General features: G+C 39.6%; 1 protein-coding gene across 3 annotated transcripts in view; it reads right to left on the bottom strand.

Annotated features, from left to right (window-relative positions):
• ttll7 (tubulin tyrosine ligase-like family, member 7) overlaps positions 1-24,778 on the bottom strand; it is a 118,546-nt gene that overhangs the window by 4,293 nt on the left and 89,475 nt on the right. For 2 of the 3 annotated variants that reach the window (XM_026242391.1, XM_026242393.1), the window contains 5 exons: positions 20,692-21,017; positions 18,172-18,297; positions 9,695-9,775; positions 8,667-8,827; positions 5,438-5,614 (listed from right to left, as the gene is read on the bottom strand). In XM_026242391.1, coding sequence (XP_026098176.1) covers positions 5,438-5,614; positions 8,667-8,827; positions 9,695-9,775; positions 18,172-18,297; positions 20,692-21,017 — 871 coding nt within the window. The remainder of the gene's footprint in view (positions 1-5,437; positions 5,615-8,666; positions 8,828-9,694; positions 9,776-18,171; positions 18,298-20,691; positions 21,018-24,778) is intronic. The other variant, XM_026242392.1, reaches the window with a different exon arrangement.

Genomic DNA, 24,778 nt, shown 5'->3' with positions numbered 1-24,778 from the left:
AAGTTAAGAAAGGTTTCCGTAGTTTTACATCCTGATAAAAATCCTCACAAAACTTTCCATGGCATCTTATCTAAATGTGTTCATTCTAAAATGATGGTGTAGGCTGTATTACTTTTCATGACTAAAGACTGAATTCTAATGACTTCTTGTCCAGAGTTATAAGGTAATATCTTACACTAGGGTAACCATACGTTCTCTTTTTCACAGACATATCCTCTTTTTGGACCTAATTTCTTCTAAAATGGAATCCCAAAAAGGGATTTAGCTTTTGCTTTCTACAGATGCCACTCATCATGCACGTTACTGTATTAAAGCCCTGCGTGGGACTGTTTTCTTAATCCTGTTCCCGCTGAATTTCAAATTATTAATGAATATAGTGTATCTTCACTGTAAATAGATTAGTAATTAGTTACTTTTAACGCAATAATGTAACTTTTAAAAATGTAAAGTTTTGCAAAATTTTGTGTTTAGTAAAGGTAAATCGTACTCTATCTCCAAAATCTGACAAATTTAAAAATAAAAAAATATAGCATGGGACTTTTATATATATATATATATATATATATATATATATATATATATATATATATATAAAACAGATAGTTAGAGAAAGGGCATAAAAATAAAAGGGCTTGGGTGATGTTGACATGATCGCTGCCGGAAGAACAGCTGTAGAACAACAGAGTGGTGGTATGGGTTGGAACTTAGATGTAGGCTCGGGAGAAGGAAAGACACCCGGGCGGAGGACGATGAATGTGGTCCATGATGTAGACAACAGAGGAATGAGCCAAGGAGGAAACGGGAATGATTTGGAGCTGGAGGAGCAAGGTGGGACCCAGGCCACAGCCATGACCATGATCCCAGAGGTGCCTATGGAGGGAGGAGCCATGGAGGAGGAAGGGCTGACAGCCGATTAGCCAGAGTGATGGGGAGGATCGTGGGTGGCAGAAGGTGGAGCAGATTGTGCTGGTGACTGACGCAGGGGCATAGATCCATGATGCTGTGTTCACACCAAACGCGAATAGAGCGTCAAATTCGCGTCTACTGCGCCTAGTTTGCCGCTTGACCATTTTGAGATCATTCGCTTCATTCGCGCGTGAAATGAACTTCACAACAGACGCGAATTCGCGTCATGGGGGGGCTTCTGCCAGCTGAGTTCACGCAGCATTTTCAACCGCCATTTTTATTCGGATAATTTTCAAAATATTACTGTTATTGTGTCATGAAATGTAGTTTTAAAAGTATTTCAGGCGAGAATGTAGTTGTTTTAAACTCAAATATGCGGTTTATTTATAATAACAGCGTCTATTTAAAAAATGTGTTTCGCCGATCTCGGAGATGAGCTCCATGCGATCAGCGGGAGCTCCGTCATCATGTATCCGCCGAGAGTAGCCTTACCTCGGCTAGATCTTCTGACATTTGCCGCTGGCTCTGATGTGTCTTTAGTGGTTCAAGATAAAATATAATTCGTTTGGGGTAAAATGAAACGTTTCTTATCTTTGGCCTATATTCAATTTATCTATTAATATGTTTTATATATATATATATATATAGGTCATTTTTATTCCTGTCTCTATAGAAATATGAACTTTTGTCATATAGCTCCGGTTGACTGCTCACTGACAACATCTGTCGTTCCTCCTTGTTGAATGAGGCGAATTCGCATCTTCCGCGCCGCGCTTAACGCCCCATTCACGCCGCGAGACCTCCAGACGCGCGTAAACGCGCCTTTGCATTGACTTAACATTGAAATCATTCGCGCCAGATGCTCTATTCGCGTTTGGTGTGAACACAGCATTAGAGGACTGAGGAGGAGCCGAAGGGATGAAGGAACCCCAAGTGGAGTCCTGAGGCGCAGGTTGGTAGGCAGAGCCGGAGGGAAGAAGGAACCCGGTGGAACTAGTGGACTGCCGGGACACAGTGGGAAAGAGGGAGCTAGGAGCCATGGTGGAACCGACAGGTCCACGGGCCAAGGCGAAGTCCGGGGCTCTCAGGCTGGAGTCAAGGGATGCTCCAGCTCCGGTGACACTGGAGGATGGCAGTCCCACGGAGCTGCGGTGAACCGGTGCACCGTGCTGATGGTGGGCTGAGGGTAAGCAGAGGGGCTGCCAGATGACAGCGAAGGAGGAGGCAAGTGCAGGTGGGAGGGCGAGCATTTGTGAGCCCCTGGGTTTTCAGGGCTGATCTCACGAACAGGAACCCCCCTTTGGGCTTGATGTGAGAACAGTACCTTTCTCTGGGCTGGACATAGGAACAAGAACTTTCTCTTGGCTAGACATGGGAACAGGAAATTTTCTGGGCTAGACATGGAAACAAGAACTTTCTTGGGGCTAAACTCGGGGACTGGAACCCTCTTTGGGCTGAACTGGGAAACGGGAGCTCACTCAGAGCTGGATGGGACCGGGGGATGATGAGGAAAGTGGGAAAGTCGGGTTCCAGCTCTGTTTCCCAGTCTATAAGGTCCTCCTCGATGTTCAGCAGTCCAAGATGTATAATTAGCTCACCCTCAGCCATGGCACAGTGGGCTCCACTCCACTTCACACTATTTCTATACATGGCATTTTCCATTGTGACAGGCTCTGTTGCCAGCTCTGTTGTGGCGGACTCTGGATCTTCATTGGAGGTGAGCTCGGGCAAGAGCTCCGTGCATCGGCGAGATGATGTGCTGGGCACTGGGTCAGAAGTGGAACTGGCAAGATTCTCCTGGGAACAGGCATTGAACGGAGTTCCGGCCAGGTCTTCTGTTACAATCTCTGCCAGAAGGAACACAGAGCCATGGAATACGCAAAATAGTCTTTATTACATCCAAGACATGGGTAAATCCAACTCAGGAACTAGGAACGAGGAATGACATGAACACAACATAGTATACCCGACAAACACAGACTGAACAGACTCAAACTTAAGTGAACAGCTTAATTAGGGAACAACAAGACACCTGGAATCAAATGAAACAATTAACATGGGAAAAGAGGAGAGGGAAACATGGAAAGGGAATTGAGAGGGGAAAACAAACAAAAAGAGTCCAGGGTCGTGCCAGATGTCAGTTAAAAAGAAAAGTTTTTTTTTTAGAGATAGAGCAAGTTATTATATTTTTATTAAAGATTCCAAACACATTTCTTTTGAATAATGTGCATTGTTAAATCATGCAACCTGGAACACAAAGTACATGAGGTGAGTTTGGATTTCATGTTGACTAAGGGTTATATGTCACTTATATGACCTCTTCTATTTCTACCTAAGGGAAAGGACAGTCACCTGATGGATCTGAACAAGGAAGGAAGGGAGGCGATGGAGTAGGATGCAAGAATGAAACTGTTACCCAGGCATCATTTTCCTAACGAGGCAAAGCAGATGCTGGCTGATTGAAAAATAACGGATCCCCAAGGGCCGTTCCAGCAATGAGTCGTCAATGAGGCATGTGCTGAGAGAACACAAGTGCGAGAAGAGAACGGATATTGGCTGGGATGGAGAGTGGAGAGGAAATCGAAAATGACTGTCTAGTCTCTCCATGAAATCCAGCAAAAAAAATAAATAAATAAAAACAAAGCAAGCAGGTGGACAAAGGTTGGAGGCCCAATATCAGAAATACTGTACTGTACTGAGATATGGTGGGATCGACTGTGATCCAAAACCAAAATAGGGTTGGATGAGAGACGTCCAGCAAACACAGCAGTCAACAAGTCAGGGTCAAAAGACAAAACCCAAATAAAATAATTCTGCATGATTTTACATTCCCAAGTCCTGAAGTTTATGCAGGTTATGAAATGAAAGTAAACTCTGTCAAAAAATTTAAACACAAATAAAAAATCATACAACGTCTGCATAAGCATGTCAAAAGGGTAGGTACATTAAACTGAGCTGATCAGCTTTAATAATACAACATTTTCTAACAAATACAAGCTAAAATGTCTGCAGAGTTATTAATGACAGACTGTCTTTTTTTTTTTTTTTTTTGGTGAACTATCCCTTTAATATTGTTGAGATTAATGAAGCACTTCTAAAAAACAAGTCACAAGTCACAAGTCACTTTCAAACCAAGAAGCTTTCTGTTGATCCCACTGAATTTATGGGGCTAACTCAGCAATGAAAGATATCTGCAGAGGGATTTTGGTTAGTTTTCTTTCTTTTGTTCCTGTATATGGTCATTTGCATAAAAAAACAAAACACCTACACATCCTTTACTCAGAATTAATTAATTTACTTTATTGTTCAAGTAAATAGATTAGTAAGACTTGTTTTCATATAATATATTGTAAATAATTGTAGGTGATGTTTATACTTAAAATATGAATAAAAATAAAATAATTCGTTTTTAATATAACAATAGTTAGCAATGGTAAATGTGACCATATTTTAAGAATCAGTTTGATGTATTGTGCCTAGTGATTTGTAATTCTTGAGTACATATATTTGTATAGTGTCATTTCTGTATAAACACCTCTTTACATATAAATACCACTTCAGTTTGCAGTTTCTGTTCCAACTTTCCACCTTTTTTTTTCCTCCTCCTAACAAACCTGATTCAGCTACATTTGCAGAATACTAAGACCTGAATTGAACATGTTAAATACAAGGTGGTGAGAACCAAATTGTGGGTGGGTTAATTAAACATCAGAAATCCAGTAAATGTGGAGCTAATTTACCTTCTTCCTAACGAACTGAGCGAATGAAAAATATTTGCTTTGAATGCACATTTCATACAAAGTGGTAAAGGAAGTGTATCAGCCTGAAAATGTGGAACACCTTCCTGTAAACAGTCAGAGATTGTGTGTATAGTGCAATAGTAATTATGCCAGACTGTTCAATTTTGTGAATCAATTGTAATCTCCTGCATTATGGGCAAAATTTACATAGGAAGGGGGTGTCTGCACTGAAAAGACTTTAAATATTGACTTTAAATGAATTAATTAAAATACAAGAGTTTGTCCTGAAATACTGCATGGAAAATGTAGCTTTTTTTGTGAATTTGCCTATTGTGACATCATTTAAATACGACTAACAATTAGCAAACTTGATATTTGTATGTAAAATTATTATAGCCAGTGCCATGTTACATTTCTGTATTTTTCAAGATTTTAAGGAAGGGGAAATAATGTATTACATTTTCGCTGTCATTAGAAACAAAAGTGAGCATTGGCATAGAAACAAAATGTGTCTGTGTGACTGAGTCTGAGCAAGCGGACAATTTAGACTAGAATCTCTGTTTTGCCATCTCAAAATTTCTGTAAATTCATCTGTAGAGTTTAGTCCCAGACTTTGCAAAAGTTTTAAATGCTTTAAATGAGGTTGCATGACACAATGAATCACTTTTTCTTTCATTATTGAACTTTCATATTAAATGCTGTTCTGCGGTGTTAACTATAGCAATGGTGATGTGAGTGTCAGTATGTTCTTATAACAGCGTGATCATGGGCACTTGAGGAAGTGACTATACCTTGTGTCATCCCAGTCTGGGCTAAGTCCACTGAGAGAACCACGGGAGTCAGCCACAAACTTGTAGACAACAAGCAGACAGTCTCTACACAACTGTACGACACGTTGGCAGCACCTCAGCTCCTGCGCGGTCACCACCTCACTGCTCTTACTGAAAACACTCTCCCATGATGACCTGCTGAAGAAAAATACATACATAAATCCTACAGCCTCAGAGAAGGTGGCAGCAACATACTGTATATGACACGGTATGCTTCATTTATGTCATAGTAAAATAACGATAATATATTTTGCTGGAAATTTAACAGAAAAAGTTTCATTTGATTATATCAACTTTTTATTTTGGATCTTGATGGACACAGACCAAAATATAAGAACAATTAAAATATATGAGATATTTAATAAAAACTAAATAAATCACCTTAAAGGGGGGGTGAAATGCTCGTTTTCACTCAATATCATGTTAATCTTGAGTACCTATAGAGTAGTACTGCATCCTTCATAACTCCAAAAAGTCTTTCGTTTTATTATATTCATAAGAGAAAGATAGTCTGTACCGATTTTTCCCGGAAAAACACGGCTGGAGACGTGACGTGTGGGCGGAGCTAAAGAATCATGAGCGCGAGTAGGCTTTTGCTTTGAAAGGATGTATAAGCTGTGACAACCATCCAAAACAAACCATGGCTAACAGTCAGATTCAGCCGTTTATTTATGATCCAGAATCAGATCCAGAGGCTGAAACTGAACGAAAGCAGCAGCAGCAACGACTCGCTCCGAGCGGGGCTCGAACCCGGGTCTCCGATGGGAGGCGGATGCACTAATAAGGAGGCAGAGATATTTGAAGCAGTTTTACTCACCGCCTGCGGTTCCAACACACAATCCTGACCCTTTTTCGTTGGGACTGCATTATCCTTAAGAAATAAACGATACGCAAATCCGTCGTCAAACTGGACCTTGTGAACAAGCATCTTCGAAATGCAGGGAACAAACAAAAACACTTGCACAACTCTGTTGATGCTCTGTAAAAATAAACTCCATCCACTGGTCCCTTAATGCTGTTTTTTTTGGTAATCTGTGCAGGGTTGTCTTGCCCTGGCAACCAAAAACACACTTCTTTTGTGACATTTCGCGACGCTCTCGCTCTGATCAGTGAATCGCTCTGATCAGTGAATGTCTGTTGTGCTCTCAGTGCTCTGCTATACGGGAGCGTGCGCTCTTCCGGCAGACGTGCCCTCAGGACCCATATAAGGAAATTCCACTCCATCTAACGTCACACAGAGCCATACTCGAAAAAAACTTTCAGAAACATGTGACAAACCGGAAGGTTTTTTGGGAACAAAAATACTCCTTCAAACTTAATTTTTGAAACTTTGTCCATGTTTAGCAATCATGGACAAATGTATAGGAATCCAACTCTTTAACAGTGTAAAAAACTCAGTATGCATGAAATAGCATTTCACCCCCCCTTTAAATAAGTTTCAAAACATAAAAACTATAAACAAATGTTTAACCCTTATGTTTAATCTGTATTTCACACAATTCTGTTTATTAATTATTTCCTTTTTATAAATAATGTATAAACAAAATAACATAAATACAATATTTGTATATATATATATATATATATATATATATATATATATATATATATATATATACACATGATATTCACATTCTGTATATGTAGTTACATAAAGAATATGTCTTTGTTGCTAGTTTATACCATATTACAATATTCAGTGATGTGACCAAATATATATATCTATATAAAATCACTTCAACTCTACTTAAACTGCTCGTGTGAACAAATAATTATGAACAAATCATTATATGATCTTTATAACAAATAATCTGTTTTTGTCTTTCCAAGAAGAAATATTTTGGATAAATAATAAATAAAATTGTAAGATTTGAACCAAATCCTAAATATAATTTGAGACAAATAAATTTGACAGTAACAAATTATTATTGTTATTTCTACTTTTTTTGTTGTTTTGTTTTTTTGTTTATTTTTTAATTTTGGTCCACTGGTGTTAACATATTTAAACAGAAAAAAATGATAAAATTCTAATACTTTATATTATTTTACTTTCATATAAACCACTATAGAGGCAATATGAGCCAGCTTTTACAATGATAGACACTGCTGGAACAAACCATGAGGAAGGTTAAAAGGTTTGATTCTCATTCGTTTGGCTCTTGTTGAAGAAAGAAACGATAAAAAGGTATTTTCTCTTTAAAGCCTTGGTGGAGGAGATGAGGTTTCATTGTAGAGATGATGAAATGTAACTTCTAGGGATCTGAATTGTACATTACAGGCTCTACAGTCCTCTCCCACTGCTATCTCCTCGCTGTGCTAACGGCTCATGGGCCACCTTCACACGTCAGTCCCTGATTAAACAGAAGCAGCATGGGTCGCTGGCACTGCCTCTAATCCCCTAGAGCTGTGTTCGCTCTCATCAACTCCAATTGGTCTAAACCTGGGTATATAACATCCTTCACTCTGTGGCAATTACAAGAGTGATTGGGCCACACAAAGTCCCTGAGAAGTGCTCACAATGACTAGAGGGGGAAGATGGTCAATAAGAAGGTGTCCCTGCTGTTTGCACCTAGAGCTGATAAAATAGCAGCATGTAAGGCTCTATGTGTATTATACAGCAAAATCTTATGCTTCTATGTGTGACTCTCTAAGGAAGTAAAAGTCTATATAAAGACTGACGATTGAGTCAATAAAGACAAAACAGAGACCATATTTCTCATGACTGGGGTTATGTTCTTTCTAAATGTCCTTTTACATTAAATGCTCTTCTCAACCCATTTTATGTGACACTTACAAGTTAAATAATTGATGAATGAAGGACATTTGAAAACAGATATGACAGCTTATTATTCTTTATAGAGCTGGAGAAGCTCTTGCCAATTTACACACGACTGTGGCAATATTTTAAGAGGCCTTTCCACTAAAATTACAGTACTTTTAGCAAAATACATACAGTTAGGCAATATCACAATGTTTTGATTTTGCCACAGTAAATCACAATCGTATTGATATTCTGACTGACAGTACGATCGCTGGTGTGATATTGCTTTTACACAACAGTTCAATAAACGAGTTAAAATATTTAAATAAAAGAGACATCCCATTTTTACCTTTGAAATTATGTGCTAGAAGTGAAAATTCATAAAGTAAATGTCATGTTCACTTTTATGGCAAAATAAAAGTCTCATACCCAGAGCTGGAAAGGCAGTTCCAGAGCCCCTGACCGTGACTCCAGAGCAGACGGTTAAACACACGGTTGAAAAGGCGATAAAGACGTAGACTCTCCACATCCGGTTCACTCCAAATCCTCTGAAGCACTGAGCGGATGTTGGTACGGACAATATCCAAAACCTGAAATAATTAGATAAATAAAAGTGGCTAAAATACCACAGAAAGTAGAACACACTGTTCACACAAAAGATCTCACAGTGACAGAATTAACACAATCACCATAATTTTATACTGAAAAAAGCAAAAACTCTAAATCCCACTGATGTGTATGGCAAAATAAAAAGTATAGTTATGAATACAGTAACATAGTTTAAACAGTTCCTACAAAAAATGCAGGAACTTCTGGGCAGAATATTAGATTGCATAAGTGAATCATTTATTGAAATGAATCGTTCTAACGAACTGATCTGCGAAAAATGAATCAGACTTCCCAAAGATACTGGAGGGGTATGGATTGTGAACAGTAAAATTCAGAAGAAGAGTAATGGCACGAGTCTCAGCGAGTTTCCGCCAATCTTCCTCTTCCCCTTTCAGCTCCCTCAGTTATTCTGCTCACCGACATCTGTGATGTGACTTTCAACAATATGCCTGATTTAATGACCCGTATGAGACATGTTAACTCTATTCTGATTGATCCCTCAAACTTCAGCAGATAATCAGCTTGTGGAACGAGACAATCCCTCATTATATCAGTCTGTCATGCCCACCCTACAACGTCCACCCTACTGTGTCAAATCAAAACACCTGTAACCTGCTGTAACCACCTGTCGTTCACTACTGTAACATTGCTGAAATTGAGTGCCTTTGAACTGTTTCAATTTGTTGCATCATGTGCTCTTTTAAGGCAGATCCAAATGGCATTTTTAAGACCTCCATTTTTTCATCCAGCATATACACTTTGTTCACCTGAGACTCCAACTTATCAAAAAATAATTGAGTGTTTATTGTTTCACCTTTTATAACTCCATGCATATCAAGTCCACTCACCTTCCTTTGTTTGGTGGCATCTAACTTCACCAGCCAGTAAGAAGCCACTTTTGGTTTATGGTATTTCCAGTTGTTCAGAATCTAAAGGGTCAAACAACATTCATGTTATTATTGTAATATGCATATCTATCTATCTATCTATCTATCTATCTATCTATCTATCTATCTATCTATCTATCTATCTATCTATCTATCTATCTATCTATCTATCTATCTATCTATCTATCTATCTGTTAGCTGCAGGCATCTTTCTTTTATTTTACAAACAAAAGGACCTTGAATAAGAACAGCCCATTCACATGGGTTCTCTCCCCACATATTAATTTTTAACATTTTGGAACATTGATCTGAATGTTTGAATATATTTACATCATTTACATTATCAATAAAATATACCCACTCTCCTTATTGAATCCCGGTGGCACAGCATGCACCAGTGAGCGCCGCTTCTAGTGAATACTTTCTTGTACACGCTACTAAAACGAGTAGATGAACTATGTCCATGTTTTGAGTGTGAGATGATGGCATAAATATGGTCACATTTATCATTTATCTTCCTTATCATTAATAACTCATTTAGACTGTGGATTAGACCAAAAACATTGAAAATATATTAATTACAAACATTTACAGGAAATGCTCTAAAAATCTGAGTTATTCAAAAATCATTTTATTTTCATTTTTTTCACCAAAGTGTCAGAGAAACGAGATGCTTAACCTTCAAAATGTTGATCGTCAATCTCAGGAGGTCAAACTAAATATTATATGAGTTGTTGTTATTTTCTATTCTTTTTAAATGAGGTTTGAGATTTTTGTGGTCCTGTTACCAACATCTGTCACGTTTAAATACAGATTAAAAAAGTACGAGTCGGCCAGTTTGGGACTAAATGTTGGTTTAGTTCACCTTTCATAGCAGTTTATAGTTTGTAATGTCTTTTTAATCGGTCTGCATGAGTATTTTTAGGATACAGCAGGAAAAACTTAAACGTATCAGCTAGTCTACAGCAATTTTGGTTAGTCAGTTAGTGCTCTTTCTTTGTATATTGCCAGGCTTTTTTTTTTTTTTTTTTTTAAGCATCATTTAGTGGATACAGCATTTATTAACTATAAGTAACTTTGTAACTGTCAACTAACCCTCATTAATTTGCAACCACGTTAACTAACTCTAGAGTATTAGAGTATTGGTAGGCTGTTAGGTTGCTGTTAGTAGAATAAGTCTACCATATTAAAGTCTTTTGCTGAATACAATACACAATCCATCATTCTTTCTTTCTTTCATTCATTCTTTCTTTCTTTCCTTCTTTGTGCAATGCAAATTTTATGTGTTGTACACAGGGTTAAAATTAGCTTTTGGTCCATTACACCCTAACTATACACTGTATTGGTAAGTATTTTTCTTCCTGTTTCATTTTCAGTTGTGTCTTTATGACTGTCATTATATAACAAAGTAAAACATATTCCAATCCCAAAGTTGGTACAGCCATGTGACTCTCAAACTGTATTATATATATATATATATATATATATATATATATATATATATATATATATATATATATATATATATATATATATATATATATATATATATATATATATATATATATATATATGCAATATAGGATATACTGTCAAAAGATGTTTTATCATTTCTTCACTAGATAATACCTGAATGCCAAAATTAATGTTTTGACTTAACATACCAGAGTGAAGGGTAATGGACTTATGGAATTATTAACATCACAATTCTAGCAAAATATTTTTTATATTTACATTTGGAAATGTAGAGTACATTTATAAATATACTTTGTGTTATACCTTTTCATTAAATGACATAATACTGTGTTTCTAATAAAACAGCTGATGATAAATTTGACATCATTCTCTACTCTGATCAACATAATCAATCTGTATTATTTTGTCTTTTGTAAAATAATAGAAATACTATCTTTGATATTTTATTTTTTTTCTAATAGATAAAGTAGTCATCCAAGAATTTTATTTTTTTGCCATTTCCATTTATCACTATAAAAATGTATATAAATGTGAAAATGTAAACATTTCAGTCATCGACCAAAAAACAGCTTTATTCCTAGTCCCATCCCGGGTTTTGCTATCTCACATCTTCATTTACAAGTGCAAAACTGAGTTTTGCAACAGGAATATTTCAAAGGTAGTAGCGAAAATTAAAGGGATAGTTCACCCAAAAATGAAAATTAGCCTGTTTTACTTAACCTCAAGGCATCCTAGCCATGTATGACATTCCTCTTTCAGATGAACAGATTTTGAGTTATATTCGAATTTGTCCTCTCTGTTCCAATCTGTAAAATTGCATTGAATGGTGCACCTGTTTCTGAATCCGAAAAAAGTGTATCCATCCATCATAAAACTATTCCACATGGCTCCGGGGTGTTAATAAAGGCCTGCTGCAGTAAACCGATGTGTTAGTTTAAGAAAAATGTTGATTATTAAAACTATTGTAAACTATTATGTCCAGCTTCCAGTTGCTCAAGCAGGCACGTTCCCGACAAGGCGGTCGAGCGTATGACGTAGGCGTAACATAATATCCGGGGAGAAGATTGCAGTCTCACGAGAGTCATGCAGCTAAATAGTATGGCTAGCAATGCAGTACTCGTTCCAGAGTACTCCTGGAACATCGACGCCCAGGGGTCAAAAGCTAACAGGGGTAGGTCTCGGTTACGTATGTCAGAAAGAGACTGACGAATGGGATCTCGCCAGAGAGTCCAATCACCTTTGAGTGGTTACAAAACGAGCCAATGGTACGCCGAGTACCATTGGACACATGTGGCATTTTGTAAGGGTCCCCATTCATTTCTTTCTGACGTAATGTAGAATGTGACCGACTGAAAGGGAACATCAGTCGGTCACATTCTACATTACGTCAGAAGGAAATTAATGGGGACCCTTACAAAATGCCACATGTGTCCATTGACCCATGTGAGTGATAGCACCCTGTCATGAGGCCAGCACGAGTGAGGCCCTATAGCTTACACAGAATGCACTGGGTAGCATATCCCAGCTGGACATATGTTAGCAGGCTGCCTGCTCGTAGGAGGACTTAAAAAAAGGCAGGTATCAACCAAAGGTGGTGATACACATGAACTCTTAGGTACCCAGCCCGCAGGGTGGAAGTTTCAACTACAGAGCCGGCAAGTGGCTTGTCATGGGAAAGACACATGCTGCGAAGAAACTTACTGTTGACATACACACATGGGATTGCCCAGAAAGGGGAATCACAATGCATGGAGGCACCTAGTCCCACACAGGGCTGACCGAAGGGGCATGTACGCAAGTGATGTACATCAACAGTGCTGGAGGAACCCAGGGTTCTAAACTGAGGAACTCACCTGAGGGGAATAGCGCATGCATCCAGTCCACGGAGTGGAATGGCGCAGCAAGCGGATTGACACCGAGCAAGTCCTTACTGGCCCGAAGGGGCGAGTACCCGGGAGGACACCGGCTCTACACGGAGATTATAAAATCTTGCAAATGTGTTAGGTGTCGCCCAGCCCGCAGCTCTACAGATGTCTGTTAGCGAGGCGCCATGCACCAGCGCCCAGGAGGAAGCTACACTCCTAGTTGAGTGAGCTCTCACCCCTAGGGGACATTGCAGGTCTTGAGCCTGATAAGCCAGGAAAATAGCATCCACTATCCAGTGGGATAACCTCTGCTTGGAGACAGCCTTTCCCTTCTGCTAGCCTCCGTAACAGACAAAGAGCTAGTCTGAGGTCCTAAGACACTGAGTTCTGTCTGCGTAAGTGCGGAGTGCACGTACTGGACAGAGCAGCGCCAGGGCTGGATCTGCCTTCTCCAGGGCCAGCGCTTGCAAGCTCACCACCTGATCCCTAAAAGGAGTGGTGGGAACTTTTTGGGCATGTACCCAGGCCGAGGTCTCAAGATAACGTGAGAGTTGGCCGGCCCGAATTCCAGGCACGCTTCCTCAACTGAAAATTCCTGCAGGTCCCCGACCCTCTTCACCGAAGCCAAAGCCGTCAGGAGTGCAGTTTTCAAAGATAGAAACTTTAGAGTGCTCTGCAGTGCCGATAGAACCACTGCGAGGGCACAAGAGGGGACTTGCTGATGGCAAGGCAGATTGAGCCTCCTTGCCCCTCTCAGGAACCTGATGATGATCAGATCATGCTTCCCAAGAGACTTACCTTCAACATGGTCATGGTGAGCCAAAATGGCGGCCACATAGACCTTGAAGTTGGAAGGAGACAGCCTTTCATTCCAACCTCTCCTGATAAAAGGAAAGCATTGACCCGATCGGGCATTCCCAGGGGTCCTCACGCTGTGAAGAACACCAAGTTATGCAGAGGTTCCACTTCAAACATAGGCATGTTGGGTGGACATGGCTCTAGCTGAAGTGATGGTAGCTACCACCTGAGGTGCCAAGGTACCTAAACCTTCCGTGACCCATCCGTAACCCACACTTGTAGGTTCCAAAGATCGGGACGTGGGTGCCAGAGGTCTACCTGAGCATCTCCGAAGCGTTCCCAAATCAGCTGAACCGACTGGGGTTGGAGTCTCCATTCACTGGGGTGAGATTGCTGCCATGAGAGCTCGTTGGCTGCATGATTAAGCCTGCTCGGGATGTGAATGGCGCGAAGCAACCTCAGATGCTTCTGACTCCACAAGAGGAGGTGGCGAGCAAGTTGCGACATGTGGCTGGAGCGTAGACCACCCTAAAAGTTGATGTACACTACGGTCACAGAGTTGTCCGTATGAACCAGAACCTACTTGTCCTTCAGCAGGGCCCTATAGCGGTGCAGAGCAAGCTGTACTGCAAGCAACTCGAGGCAATTGACATGCCAATGAAGTCAGGGTCCTGTAGAGGAGCCTGATGCAGCATGCCTGTTCCACATGGCACCCTTACCCGTGGCAGAGGCATCTGCTGACACTACAACATGTCTGGGCACAGGTTATAGGGGAATGCCAGCCCGTATAAATGAGGGGTCCAACCACGGGGTGAAGGTTTGGGGGCAGGCCGGAGTGACAGTCTCTTGGAGCGTTCCCAGTTGCCATGACCATCTCGGGACTCGGTAGAGAAGCCAGTGCTGAAGCGGTCACATATGGAGCAACCCGAGCGGTGTGCCATATGCCCCAGGTGCCTCTGAAACAGTTTCACTGGAACCACTCTCTTTCCCTCTAATTGTCTCAGGCAATTCAGCAGTGACTGTGTGCGGTTGTTCGTAAGCCTGCGAACATTTCCATACCGAGAAGAGAGATCCTCTGCACAGGGGAGATTTTGCTCTTTTCCCAGTTGACCTGAAGGCCCAGCCGGGTGAGGTGTCTGAGCACCAGATCCTGTGCTCGCACAACCATGCTCGAGAGTGAGCTAGAATCAGCCAGTCATCGAGGTAGTTGAGGATACGACACCTCGTTCCCTGAAAAGAGCCAGGGCCCTCTCCGCGACTTTCGTAAAGACAAGGGTAGACAGGGCCAACCCGAATGGTGATTGGGCTCTTGGGTGAGATCCCATTCGTCAGTCTTTGTTGAAGTTACTGAAGTTGACAAAGAACTGTTCTGATCGCCTATAAGGGGTGGAATGCTCAATATATATTCTCAGAGCTCTGACAGGGCAGAGCATAGATAACTCTCTGGGAGGGAGGAAGCGCGGAGAGCATAATGACCTCTGCTCTGAATGGAGTGGAGAGCACCTTAGGTACATAACCATGACTTGGTTTCAGGAAGATCTTTGTGTCGTTAGGCCCGGATTCCAGGCAGGCAGGGCTAATGGAGAGTGCCTGCAGGTCCCCTACTAGCTTTACTGATTTTAGGGCTAAAAGCAGGTCAGTCTCCAGCAATAGTGACCGAATATTTGCAGACTGAAGCGGCTCAAAGGTGGGGCCCTTCAGGACACTCAGTATAGTGGGCAGATCTCATGAAGGGACGGTAGAGGAACAAGGCAGTTTCAGCCTCCTGGCACCACTTAAGAAGCAGATAACCATACTATTTCTGTCCACAGACATGTTAGACTGAAGGTCTGGAATTCATGGCAGCTTTCATTGGCCAATTCTCGCTCATGAAGCCATTTGACTGATATGTCCAACAACCAATCACAGTTAGTTTCGTTCATCGCCACATTTGGAATGGATAATGCCGCCACAATAATAGACCACAATAACAGTGTAAAACTCTCGAAAATATTTTAAAGATTCTATGCCGCAAACTTTAAATATTTGACATGCTTTTGAAAATCCAGCGTTTAGTTAATCCTGATAAGCGCTGGTCATCACAGTTGTAAACACAACGGTTTTCTTCTTTCGTGAGGGGTTTGGCGCCAAAGTATCTTTGTTCCCAAGTGGAACATTTAAGAACGCGACATACGTCTCACAGAAATCCTGTAGAATTCAACCAATCTGATAACGACTTCAACATTCCTGAAGTGTTTCCACTTTTGTGTCCCATATGCATCAGATGTTTAGCCAACGGTCCATGGGCGTGACGTCTGATGCTGAGACTACAGACATGTTGTCAGATCGGATGGTGTCACAGCACATGGTGTCGTTTTAGGACTGGCAGGAAGAACTGACAGGTCTGACATACTGCTAGCATTTTTAGGCAGTTGATGTGGAAGCCTTTTTTCGACAATGTGACAATACCCCCCAACCCCCAAGTGTTTGTAGGCATCTGTCGTGACAACTGTTCTTCTGCAAACCATCCCTGTGTCCACGCCCTGTTCCATCCAACGATAGTAATTAAACGACGAGCGGCTTCGGATCAGTGTACATATGTAGTCATCGCTGAAAAAGAAGAAATCTAAGAATCCTGTGGCCAACACCCACTTATATAGCCACCTATATAGCGACCTTCGGCACGCTTTACGATCTTCATCGCCATAGGCTCATCCAGCTCTGCTGCCTAGCAACTGGTTCATTAATAATACACTGCATAAATCAATGGACGTGCAGTTTTCACTGCATAATAAGAAAGGCTTCAGTTCAGGAGAAAAAAAAAAATTCCCATATGCATCTAGCAAGATGCAGTACGAGTGTATTATGTGTCATTTTGCGAGAACCAAGTTTTGTTTACTGCACAGGGAACCATGTTTTGATTAAAATGGTGCATTCGTGTCAATACCCGGGATGTTTAAAGTGCACTCTTTCTTTTTGGAATTTTCAGTGTGAACGCACTACTTGCACTGTTCATACTAAAAAATGTCGTAGACCCCAAGTACCTGATTTGGGACGCACCTTTTGTTTTGCTTTCTCCTCTGTGCATCTGCACGTGTCACTTTCTCTCCTGATCTTACTTTGCGCCTTTCGTGTCATACACTTGACCACCTTGTCGTGAATGCACCTGCTTGAGCGGAAGCTGGACAATATAGTTTATGAAGTTTTAAGAATCAACATTTTTCTTAAACTAATACATCGTTTCACTTCAGAAGGCCTTTATTAACACCCTGGAGCCATGTGGAGTAGTTTTATGATGGATGGATACACTTTTTTCAGATTCAAAAAACACGGGCACCATTCACTGCAATTATACAGATTGGAAAAGACCGGACAATTTTGAATACAACTGTGAATGTGAACAATGAATGAACAATGTTTGTCTGAACGAGGAATGTCAGACACTCCTAGGATGCCTTGAGGGTGAGTAAAACACAGGCTAATGTTTTTCCTTTTTTGGTGAACTATCCCTTTAAGGCATTAAGATTATACTGTAAGGATGTACTGTAAGATTTGAAATGTTATAAGGGCCAACCAGTGGCTGTGCAAAAGTAAGTATTTAATACACCTTTGTGTCTGTCTTTATGTGAAACTCTTTCACTGCAGCTATGTTTTGATTATCGTCTATGTGTAAATCAAAGCATTCAGCTTTTCACATCAGAGCTGTAAGTGTAAATTTCAACTTGCAAATATTTATTGTATAAGTTCTCAAAATTCAAATCTAAATGCTTTCGGATTTGGCTATACTTTTACCTTCACAGGGGTCGGGGAGATTGCAGGCATTCAGTTGTGTTTAAAACTAGCTACTTTTCACACTAGGTTAATTTTATGTTAGATAAGAATTTACCTAACACACCTAATAGTGTGGCTCTAATGGATTCAAATAAAATAATTACCAAAGTGTACCGTATTCATGGAAGGCACCAATTACAATTTCACAGCTCTGGTAATAGGGCAGCATCAGTTCAATTGTGCTTCTCCTGCTAAATGCCGTTTCCATAATTGTTAATGTGCAAATGTATGCCAGATCTGTCGGTGTGAAAGTGATGGTGTAAATGAATGCTGGAAAGTGCCTTAAACAGGTGCTGTTGGACAGCTGTGTTTCTGCGCAGACAGCTAATGGATCTCATTAAGCATACAGGTGACGGCTAATGACTCTACATACAACGAGAGACGCTGCGAACGGCTCGGACATCCTCAAATGAGTTCGGGGAATGAGGAGAACAGAGCAGCCGGTGCACTTGCCCTGACCGAGCGCTTTCTCTCAGCTGCGTGTCTCACCTCATCCAACACAGCCTCGGCCTCCTCCTCGCTCTTCCCCGGGTAACGAATCCTCATCTCCCCGAGTGCAGCCAGAGTCTGCTGCATCAGCTCGGCCTCCTGCTCTTTACTCAGCGGGGTCTCCCCCTGCACCCGCACATGCAAAAGAACCAACACAATAAAGATGAATTATTGAGCGGGACGTCTTTTCTCTGCAGTCATCAGGTTTGTTTCGGCCATCGCAGCAGTGCGTTCATATGGTGCTTGACTGCTTACTGTGAGAAGAAAAACAGTGATCTTTACTTTCTGGAAAGAAGGTTTCATAAACCATGCAAAAGTTTTAAAAACATAGTCTACAGAAGCATATCAGAGTCTTAAATCCTAAACGAGGTGTCTCAAGAAGACATCAAGGTAATTTCATCCCAAAATCTAAATAAAGAAGAAGAAATGATGTCATTCCCCATCATATTTTCATTTCAGTAATGCAAAAAAAAAAAAAAAAAAAAAGTAGATGGTTTTTTAAAACTTATTTTTAGAGTATGTATACTGTACATCATATGCATACAATATAATGTTTTGTTTACAATTTTTTTCCTAAAAACAGAACCAATTGATTCTATTCATGTCCAAAATGCCATTTAAAACTCCTGAATCAACCAAAACAAATTTTGTTCTACCAACAAAATTAAATATTAGGGTTAGATCAGATAGCAATAGCTTTATTCCACTGACTGGGTGGTGCCCAGCATGCAGTAAATAGTCCTTTTAATACTGCAAAAAAAAAAATAATGAGTGAAAGAAGCTGGTTGCTTTTTTGAAATCTTGATATTTAGATTTTTCATAGTTTTGTATGTTTTTACTATTATTCTAAAATGTGGAAAAAATAGTCATATTAAAGAATGTACATTTTGACGAGTACACTATGATGGACATGATTTCCTGAGTTTTATCATACTCGAGGCTTCATATAATGAATAAAAACTTATGCTCATGGAGTCTTATCAGAGTCCTACAAATGCAGCACAAAATCCAAGTATTAGAAGAGTTTTGAGGAAAGAACAAAAATCCTAATTAACCAGGTTCCATTATTAGAAAATGAAGCCTTATTAACTTGATGATCATGCAGTCTATATACAATTACTCTGAAAAGAGCATGAAGCATTAGTAGTCCGTCTTGCTAAACACAATCTAAAGTCTTATTAAACAGAGCATAAGTGTGTGTGCTGTTTTTCCTGATTAATATTCCTTAATGAGAGTTTGAACAAGGGGGTGTGCTGGTATTCACGAGATGAATGTGCCCGTAAACACAGGCCCAATTTAGCTTCAGACTCCCAATTTTTTCCACAATATGACTGATTTTCCTCTCCAAGGTGTGCCCAGAGAGAGTGAGAGAATGAGAGTGGATATGAGAACGAGAAGGAACGATCAGAGTATGAAAACACAGCATGACTGATTATGTGTTTGTGCGTGTGTTGAATCTCGATTGTTTGATGGATTAGAATGACTCAGGACAGCGATGGGAAAATAAAAATGATATTTGTCATTTTTAGAGGTGGTGTGTTGCCAGATCTTCTCTAAATCAGCCATCTTTGTGAACATCTGTTCAGATTCTCTAAAGGGCATCTAGGGTAAAGAAAAAGATAGATGTGTATGTGTAGATATAGTCTACGTTCAGGATGAAATACTAGTGTAATGCTTACTCTATGCTGCACAGACAGTCTGCAGTACTGTCTATAGCAGTATCCAAAATGACTCATTTCCACTTATTTCCCATCCAATAAATTATGTAGCTTTTGCTTTATAGCAGCAATATTGGGGTGGGGGCAATCGGGGGATGTAAAAAAAAAAAAAAAAAAAAAACAAATTAAACTGTATCTTTGGTCAGTACAAATATATATTGAAGCAATGCAAACATGACAAGAGAAAAAGAACAAAAGAAATTCCAGGTCACTCTTTTTCCCCAAAATCAAAACAAGAAAATTAATTGGTAATTAATTAATTAAGTAATTCTCTCAGTGGTGATTTTAATTAGAATTCTTCTTTCTGATTGTTTTAAATGAGAATATATTAATGGCAAAAAGCACTACCAAGATATAGTATAATAATATAATATGTAGCATATCTTTTTCACTGTGAACTGAGAATTTGAAAACGTGCTCAACTGTCATGAATATAAAGTCACAGTACAAGAATCTAAAAACTCTCATTATCTAAAAACTCTCAAATCTAATTTCCATTATGCAAAATATACTTTATGTTTCCCTTTTCCTGATTTCTAGGGGTGTAAATTAAGCTGGAACTGGAACTTCCTGTTCATTCATCAAGCTGGAAATGAAAGGTCAGGTCATTGCTTTGCGGGATACCTAATTCCACATACAGTAGTGTGCACTGGTTGTATATAGCAAATTCAGACAAATGCAATCTTTTGACCGGGTAATCAATGCATATGGAATTGCAGGGCACATTCTGCATGAATAGAACGAGCAGTATGGTAATTTGTGAAAATTCCCTGTGCGCGACAGAGAGAAATTCGATACTTGCCGTATTGGGATGAATGGCACCTAGACTGCTGCTGTGTGGAACTCTGTTTGTAGAACTGTTGCGACTGAGCGAATGGGAGCGACATGCCGTGTGGGGTCGAATCGGGGTCATCTGCGTCATGGTGGCTGCTGTTTGAGTGGCCGCAGTCGATGCATTAGCCATGTGAGTGGCTGTTTTTGGCCGTCTGGTCTCATTGGTAGGTGACTGCGCAGTCAGAGAGGATATGGAGCGTGGACAGGACATGGAGCGTCGGATGAGTCCAGAAAGATTGGGCGAGGAGGAAGGACCTCGCATTGGTTTAGGGGCAGGTTTCCAATGAACACGACCTAAAACAAAGAACCAAAGCATTTGACTTCAATTTAAAACACATTCACACACTCTTGGAAATTACGTCAAGCATCATAAATCTAATAACCAACAAAAAAGGTTTTAATTAATCACTTCACCATGTGATCATCCTGCTGGCCTGGGTGGCTGTCAGGTTTCCAACTCAGGCCAGTGAATTGAAACACACATGCAGACAAATCTACGATTTTGAATGACCTCCAGTTTGTGAGCTAGCCAGCGGCATCACCGCTTCATCCGTGAATCTTGAGGGAAGGAGTTGCCAAATGTGGTATTATAGCAGCTTAGTTCGGACTAGCGCAGATGGCCTAAGGGTAGTGTGGGGCAAAGGGGGCAAACAATGTCACCCCAGAATGGCCCAAAGCCCCTTCCGGCAGCAACCCAATCACCAGCAACCCCTCGCACACCAAATAAACCTGTCAGCTTGTTGCTTTGTCCCTCTTTCAGTGGCTAATGGAAAAGGCATGGCTTCAACTGTGCCAGGCCCGGATAATCAATATACTGCACAATCTATGGCACTTTCCAAAAGTAGGGTACATACTAGTTCTCCATAACTGAATTTTAAACTATATAAAATAATCATAGCATAACATTACAGTTTGACACATTATAGCCTTGCCTGTTCCCTAATAATTAAACAAAATCATGATATAAGCTGTTAAACTAATTGTTAAAATCATTTTGAAAAAAGTATTGTTCATTGTTAAAGGGGGGGTGAAATGCTTCACTCAATATCCTGTTAATCTTGAGTACCTATAGAGTAGTACTGCATCCTTCATATCTCCAAAAAGTCTTTAGTTTTATTATATTTATGAGAGAAAAATAGTCTGTGCTTATTTTTTTTGAAAAACACGAGCGTCTGGAGGTGTGACATGTGGGCGGAGCTAAAGAATCACGAGCGTGAGTAGGCTTTTGCGTTGAGAGCGTTTGGAAGTTGTGACATTACCGTGAGAAAAAAAAAAAACATCATCCAAAACAAACCATGACTAACAGTCAGATTCAGCCGTTTATTTATGATCCAGAATCAGAATCTTTTTTTTTCTTTAAAGGTGAACAAGGTTTACTTGATGTGCTTACGCGCCTGCGGTTCTAAAACATGATCGTGACCCTTTTTCGTTGGGATTGCATCATCCTTAAGAAAAAAACGATACGCAAATCTGGCGTCAAACTGGGCCTTGTTTGTAAAACAAGCATCTTCGAAATGCAGGGAACAAACAAAAACACTTGCACAACTCCGTCGATGCTCTGTAAAAATAAACTCCGTCCACTGGTCCCTTATTGTTTTTTTTTTTTTTTGGTAATCTGTGCAGGGTTTTCTTGCCCTCGCAACCAAAAACACACTTATTTTGGGACATTTCGCGACGCTCTCGCTCTGATCAGTGAATGTCTGTGCTCTCAGTGCTGTGCTATACGGGAGCGCGTGCTCTTCCGGCAGACGTGCCCTCAGGACCCATATAAGGAAATTCCGCTCCATCTAACGTCACACAGAGCCATACTCGAAAAAAACTTTCCGAAACTTGTGACAAACCGGAAGGTTCAAACGTACAACTTAATTTTTGAAACTTTGTCCATGTTTAGCATGGGAATCCAACTCTTTAACAGTGTAAAAAACTCAGTATGCATGAAATAGCATTTCACCCCCCCTTTAAATTATGTTAATTACCAGAAACATTATATTTAGCTATGTCCCACATTTTGTGGACAAGCCTGTATATGATTTCCCTCATGTAAAAATATTGCATTCACACCGTGAAACTCAATTTAAGGATGTAAGTGTTTAATCTTTTTGTGCAAGGTGGAAAATAAACAGTAATTATAATTTGTTTTAATTGTAGTTATTTCATTTTGGCTTAAATATTGTAATGCCATTTAAATTAGTTTGTCAATTGTTTATAGCAAGAAAATGATTCCATTCCACACATTTCATTTTGCAATGTTTTTAGACAATTCTTCATTAAAAAAAAAAAAGGCAAACCTATGTTTAAAAAAATAAGCAATAAAAACAATTTGACCTCCTAAAGTGAAAAAAAAAAGGTTTATCAACTCCCTTCATGACCATTTATTGAAAAAGAAAAAAAAAATCAAATGATCTAATATTTCTGAAAAACATAGGAAGAATAGTGAGTGCAGCTTCAAAAACATCTATACAGTATATATATAAAGACTGTGTAGGATGCCGGACCCTAAGGAACACTCTAACAAAAAAAAACTCTACTTTCAAACAAACATTTTTCAAGGCTTGTTTCCACAGTTTTCCAGAAGTGCTCCTCTGAACTTTTCCCCAACCTGTGCTTTCCTCAAGCTGAGCGTCCAGTCTCCTTTTAAACCAGTGGACTGAAACATCAGAAAAGCTCATTAAAGCTGCAGCGCATGAGAGCCGAGAGACCTCTCACGACATCACCTGCCGCAGTCAGCCAGTCAAATTAAGAGCCACTGCACTGGGCCACGAATACTGTGACCCTAATTAAAAAAGATGGATTTTCTCTGTTTCATGTATTAATTAGGTAAACAAATGCATTATAGTAGATTTACATCTGTAATTTAGCTCAGGCTCGGCAAACGGCACTGAAGATTTAATGCGTCTGGCTAGACAAAAGGCTGCTTAAAAGTTTAAGCCATAAGCAGCTCTTGCAGTCATCTGGAAACCATAGAGGGACAGATAGCACCTATAAAAGCGGTTCAGCAGCAGAACGTCTCAGAATATCCCAGTCTACCCTAATAGTCCCAGCCCACAGGTGATAAATAGCTTTTGCACTGAACAGACCCCTAAAACCTGCTGGTCTCGAAGTAGGAACCGATAACGCCAGAGGTCCAGTAGTGAGATCATGTCTTTGCCAAGTAAAGTTCTCAAAACAAAACTAGATCACTCCCATTACAGTTGTTAAAGTTTTCTACCATATCCAGTGTTTCAAATGTAAAGTGTGTTTAAATTATAAAAAATAAAGTGATTTTATTTGCAATGCTCTGAAATCTGATTGCAATCAATCTAACTTCAGACAGCTGGATCAAAATCAGTTTGTAATAGTAAAAATTTAAACTTTTTTAGGGGGTGCTAAATATTGTTATACATTTTCAAAATTAAAAGATTTTTGCATTTCTTTTTAAAATTAATGAATTATTGTAAAAGAGTCAGTAAGGATTAAAAAAATGTGACCCTGGACCACAAAACCAGTGTCCTCTGTCAGAATTTGAGATTTATACATCACCTGAAAGCTGAATAAATAAGGACAACAGGAAAATATTTGGCCGAGATACAATAACTTGAAATCGGAGCGTGCAAAAAATCTAAATACTGAGAAAATCACCTTTAAAGTTATCCAAATGAAGTTCTTAGCAAAGTATATTACTAATCAAAAATAAAACTTTTATATATTCACGGTAGGAAATTTACAACATATCTGCATGGAACATGATCTTTACTTAATGTCCTAATGATTTTTGGCATAAGAAAAATAGATAATTTTGACCCATCCATTGTATTTTTGGCTTTTGCTACCAATGTATCTGTGTTACTTACACGTATGACTGGCTTTGTTATCCAAAAAAAAAAAAAAAAAAAAAAAAAACCCTGATTTATATTTTATTATTTTAAACAGTTATTTTAAATATTTCACAACATTACTGTTTTTATTGAATTTTTAACCAAATAAGGCTTACAGTTGCGTTTAGAATACTGTCTGTATGAACGTGCAATGGGAGTCAAGCCAGTGACCATGGTAAAATCAAAGATGGCGACTTCCAT

Source organism: Carassius auratus, unplaced genomic scaffold (assembly GCF_003368295.1).
Source record: "Carassius auratus strain Wakin unplaced genomic scaffold, ASM336829v1 scaf_tig00001591, whole genome shotgun sequence".
NCBI lineage: Eukaryota > Metazoa > Chordata > Actinopteri > Cypriniformes > Cyprinidae > Carassius > Carassius auratus.
Note: the sequence above shows the minus strand (reverse complement) of the source record. Positions and strands in the feature narration are given on the sequence as shown.